Source organism: Oenanthe melanoleuca, chromosome 1A (genome assembly GCF_029582105.1).
Source record: "Oenanthe melanoleuca isolate GR-GAL-2019-014 chromosome 1A, OMel1.0, whole genome shotgun sequence".
Lineage (NCBI taxonomy): Eukaryota > Metazoa > Chordata > Aves > Passeriformes > Muscicapidae > Oenanthe > Oenanthe melanoleuca.
This window is the reverse complement of record NC_079334.1, coordinates 37,470,916-37,475,098: the sequence shown is the minus strand read 5'-3', so window position 1 is coordinate 37,475,098 and position 4,183 is coordinate 37,470,916. Positions and strand designations below refer to the sequence as shown.

The 4,183-nt window shown below is 43.9% G+C and overlaps 1 protein-coding gene across 1 annotated transcript; it reads right to left on the bottom strand.

Moving 5' to 3' along the window:
- Nucleotides 1–1,238: 1,238 nt before the first annotated feature.
- On the bottom strand, nt 1,239–3,671 carry IL22 (interleukin 22). Its single transcript, XM_056481898.1, has 5 exons — nt 3,477–3,671; nt 2,664–2,729; nt 2,425–2,568; nt 2,150–2,215; nt 1,239–1,751 (listed from the first exon to the last, which is right to left on the bottom strand). Exons 1-5 carry the CDS (start codon nt 3,669–3,671, stop codon nt 1,638–1,640), a joined length of 585 nt encoding a protein of 194 aa, XP_056337873.1. The 3' UTR covers nt 1,239–1,637.
- Nucleotides 3,672–4,183: the final 512 nt, after the last annotated feature.

The following is a 4,183-nucleotide window of genomic DNA, read 5'->3' as shown; positions in this document are numbered from 1 at the left end:
CCACGTTGAATGCATCTAGTTTGACAGGCAACAGGCATCCATTACCCAAGACCATATGTCAGTCTAATATGTGATTTCTCATGAGAAGTGTTGTGATTTCAGTTTACATAAACCATGTTCAAAATAGGTATGGACAGATATTTTAAAATCCATCTTTAATTTGCTCTGGTTCAGGAGCAACATTTTTAATTGTGGACAGGATACTTGTGGCCCTGATGAATAAATGGTAAGGCCTTTCTCAAGAAGACTTCAGCAGTTGCTGGAATCTGCTATTACATATTTCTTCTGGCTTTATGATTATTTGGATGCTTTCCACCCCTTTAACCTTGGTCCAGTCACTACTTTCCCTGGCTACACCAAAACAACTCTTTTGTCTTTACCAGGAGACATTGCTGAAGGACATGACATGACAATAACAGATTAAACAGTGTTTCAGGGCCTTGGGGTCTTTTTTTCTGTCTCGGAGTTTGTGTGGAGAACAGGCACCAAACATTCTCTTCTGAAGGACTCTCAGACCCCTGATGCTGCAGAACACCATTTGTGCTCCGTGTGCATGTTCTGTGGGAATGCAGAGCTCTGAGTTTTCAACAGCAGCTGCTGCCTGTTTGCCTCCACATCATCTGACCCATGGGGACAGTTTGGGACTTTTCATCAGCAGCTAGTCAAGGGGGATCCTGTCTCTGCGTGTACAGAGGCAGAACCGTGAACCCAAGCAATGACCTTCAGGAGTGATGTTATTTTTCCCACCATCCCCTACAAGAAAGGGTGGCTGACATGCTCCCCACCAAGCCCTGGCCTGTGAGAAGTCAAAATTGCAATAGTGAAGAAGCATAGCCCCAGGCAGAGCTTGCATCCTTTCTGGGCACAAGAATACAGCCACTAGTCCAGCAGCTCCACAGCTCAATGTGTATCATCCCCCTTGTGTTTGAAGAAAAGGCAAAAGCTCTGCAAATGGCAATATTTGAGGACCAAAATATTTATTATAATAAATTAAAGTGTAAGCATTTATAAAATATTCCACCTGCATATAAATATCCACTGCATATAATAAAGCAGTGTTGCTTTCTGGTTAAGCTTCATAAATATATTTCCTTGGACATTTTTCAATTAATCTATATAAATAAAAGTATTGTATAATTATTACCTTAAAATAAGTTACCATTAAATACAAGAGATAAAAATTATTTCTGAAATACTCTGAAATACCAACTTTTCAGGCAAAGGTCAGAAGGGGGCAACATATGCAAGTGAGATTTCTGTCTAGGAGGCTCAAAACATCCTGGCTAAAACATCACATCAAAACATCACTGCCTTGATCAAAGCTGATTCATAGGTGTCAAATTTCAGTACACAAAAGACAGAAATGGTTTCCTCATTCCTGTGACGATGAGGAGGACAGAACAGTGAATTGTAAATAACTAATGCCCTGTGTTGCAATCAAGAGGCAGTGCCCTAGAGTTTTCATTTTCAAAGAAGGCAGCATTATGCATCCTGTCTCTGCCCACTTAGTTTGCTAGTTTTGACACAAGTGAAAAATCTAATGCATCTGGGGGGAATGGACATAGCTGCAGCTAATCAGTTTGAGGTATTGCAAGAGGTCTGCAGAGACATCTCTTCAAGCCTGATCCAGAATTTTTTCAGTTTTTCTTCTTGTTACCTCCCTTCTTTGGGACATCAGTACAGGCATTTTCCATGTAGTCAAACAGTAAATCCAGCTCTCCAACGGCTTTAGTCTTTCCATTTTCTCCCAACTAGAAAAGTAGAAGGCAAATCTTAGCAACTAGTTATTTTTTGGAAAATTGAATTTAGGACTGTCACAGAAACTGAATCAATAATTTACTTTCCTAATTTTCTCACACAGTTCTGTTAGGGTCATTGTATTATAAGGTATAGATTTGTTCATTCAAATCTAGACTAGCATATAAGTTTCCTGCAACCTAACTTTTCAAGATTTAAATTACCAGAACATGTGCAGAGAGCTAACAGGACAAGTGAGGGAGGGCTGGAAGGGGAAATATCATTAATTTCCTCTCTAATGCCCTCATAGGCTTCACATCCTAAATAATATCGAGTTTGTTTCATAGTTAGGTCAGCCTTAATCCAAATGGCTGGAGTTTGAGCTCTTTTTAAATGTTTGAGGGAAATGTACCTGTTCCATTTTGTTCTTCATTTGTTCCAGGTTCTTTTCAATGTGTTCTTTCTTTCCCGAGAATTGCTAAAAGAAAGGAAACATCCAGACATAAGATAGACAGCTATATGCAACAATGTAGTAGCTTTTTTTTCCACACCTTTGTATTAACTCTGACTTTCATCTCTTTGATCTGAGGTTTCCTTTCATATCACTGCTTTTGCCACTGCTTGTAGCAATCTGAGATTTAGGAGCAGCAATGAGAGTCAGAGGGAAAGAAACCCAGTGTTACTCACACAACTTCTCAGCTCTGAGGTCAGGGATGCCAAGAACTGTGCCACCTCCTCCACATGAGGGTACTGGTTCTTGACTTCAGTCAGGAGAACATCTTCTACTACAAACTCCACCACCCTCTTCATCAGGTAGCAGCGGTTGTTTTCCTTTGTATGGAATTAAGAGGTCATGTTAAACCAAGGCAAGAGAGCTCTAAGTGCTGCAGGGGGATGCAAAGAGCAGATCCTCATGTGAGGCTTACCCTGATGTTAACAAAGAGCTGCTGCCCAATCAATCTGTTGTCCGTGTCCTTGTCTGAGGCACTGGCCTGAGAGGAGAAAAGGAAGTGTCAGGTGGTGATGGGGTCCTTACTTAAAGACTAATAATAAACCCAAAAGATTTCATCAGCAATGAAAGTGCAGGCAAAATGAGGGAATGGACACCACAGTCTGATACAGGTAGATAAGATTGGACATCATGTCTGTTTCTCCCCTCAGCTGGGTGAGATTCAAGGCCAGTATGGCAGGAAAATAAAGCCCAAGTGTGTATTCATATCCCCCACTTAAAAGTCAGAAGTTGTGGTGACTAAACCACATGCTGCAGGTGGCCAGCCTCACAGTGGCCCACAATGCTGCAGGGAGGTGCTCAGTGTGTGCACCCAGGGAGACCCACCCGTGGCAAAAGCAGCCAAGAAACCTGCCCTAGCTGCACTGTGACACCCGAGCATCTGCTCGGCTGTGGCTGGAGTCATGGACAGCTCCAAGTGGACTGAGCAAACTGAGGAACTTAATGTCATATTTCACAGTTTACCCACCCTGGCAGCAGCTGTGCTGTCCCAGGGGCTGTCTTTCCCTTGGGGAGCAGCAGCAGAAGAGCAACAGCTTCCCCTGGCTACACAGCCAGCAGGCAATAAACCTGCCACAGACCCAAACTCTGCTTTAACTGCAAATGCACTTTGTTTTTCCCCTGGAGAAAGGCAGGGGAAAGAGGGAGGAATGCCAAAGGTAGAAGTCATGGCACCAACAGAGGAGCAGGTGCCCAGACCCCGCTGTGAAGGACCCAGGGATGACTGTACCGTTTTAGCCAAGGTGTAGGTGCGATTCCTGATGTAGGGCTGCTGGAAGTTGATCTTCCTGAGCCTGCAGGTGTGATGGGCAGGGGAAGCCCCCTTCAGAGGCAGACAGCTGGTGAGAAGGAGGGGGAGACAGCAACAGCAGCAGAAGAAAACCCATCCTGGGAAGCTCTTGGACAAGGTCTGCAGGGCGGCCATGGCTCCCAGTGTGAAATTGCTGTCCCAGCAGGCTGCAGACACCAAACTCAGCCCTGCTGGGAGAGAAGGCAGCCTTAGCACCAAGGAGAGCAGGTGAGCCAAAGTGAGAGCAGCACAGAGGCTGCAAGCCTTACCTTTGCTGTGGTTCTGGATGTGCTCTGCAGGAGGTGAGCTGCACCTTATATAGGGCCACCAACATCTCTCTCAGCTGTTTTTTTTTTTTGGGGGGGTACTGGTGGTGAAATAAAAATGACATCAGCAATTCTCTTACTTTCCAGTATCCTCTTCTGAGAACTATCTAACCACTATCTAACCACAAACGCAGGTTCAAGGCTATCATAATCTTCAGTTTCCTATAAAAAAAACCCCAAATATTAATGTGGGACAAAGCGGGGGCTTTTACCAGGGTAGGAATCCTGAATCCTTTTTGCATAAAAATATTTGAGAATTCTATAAGTTTGTGTCTCCTGTCCCAGTTATAATAAACTTGATTGTCAATTTGATGGCAGAAA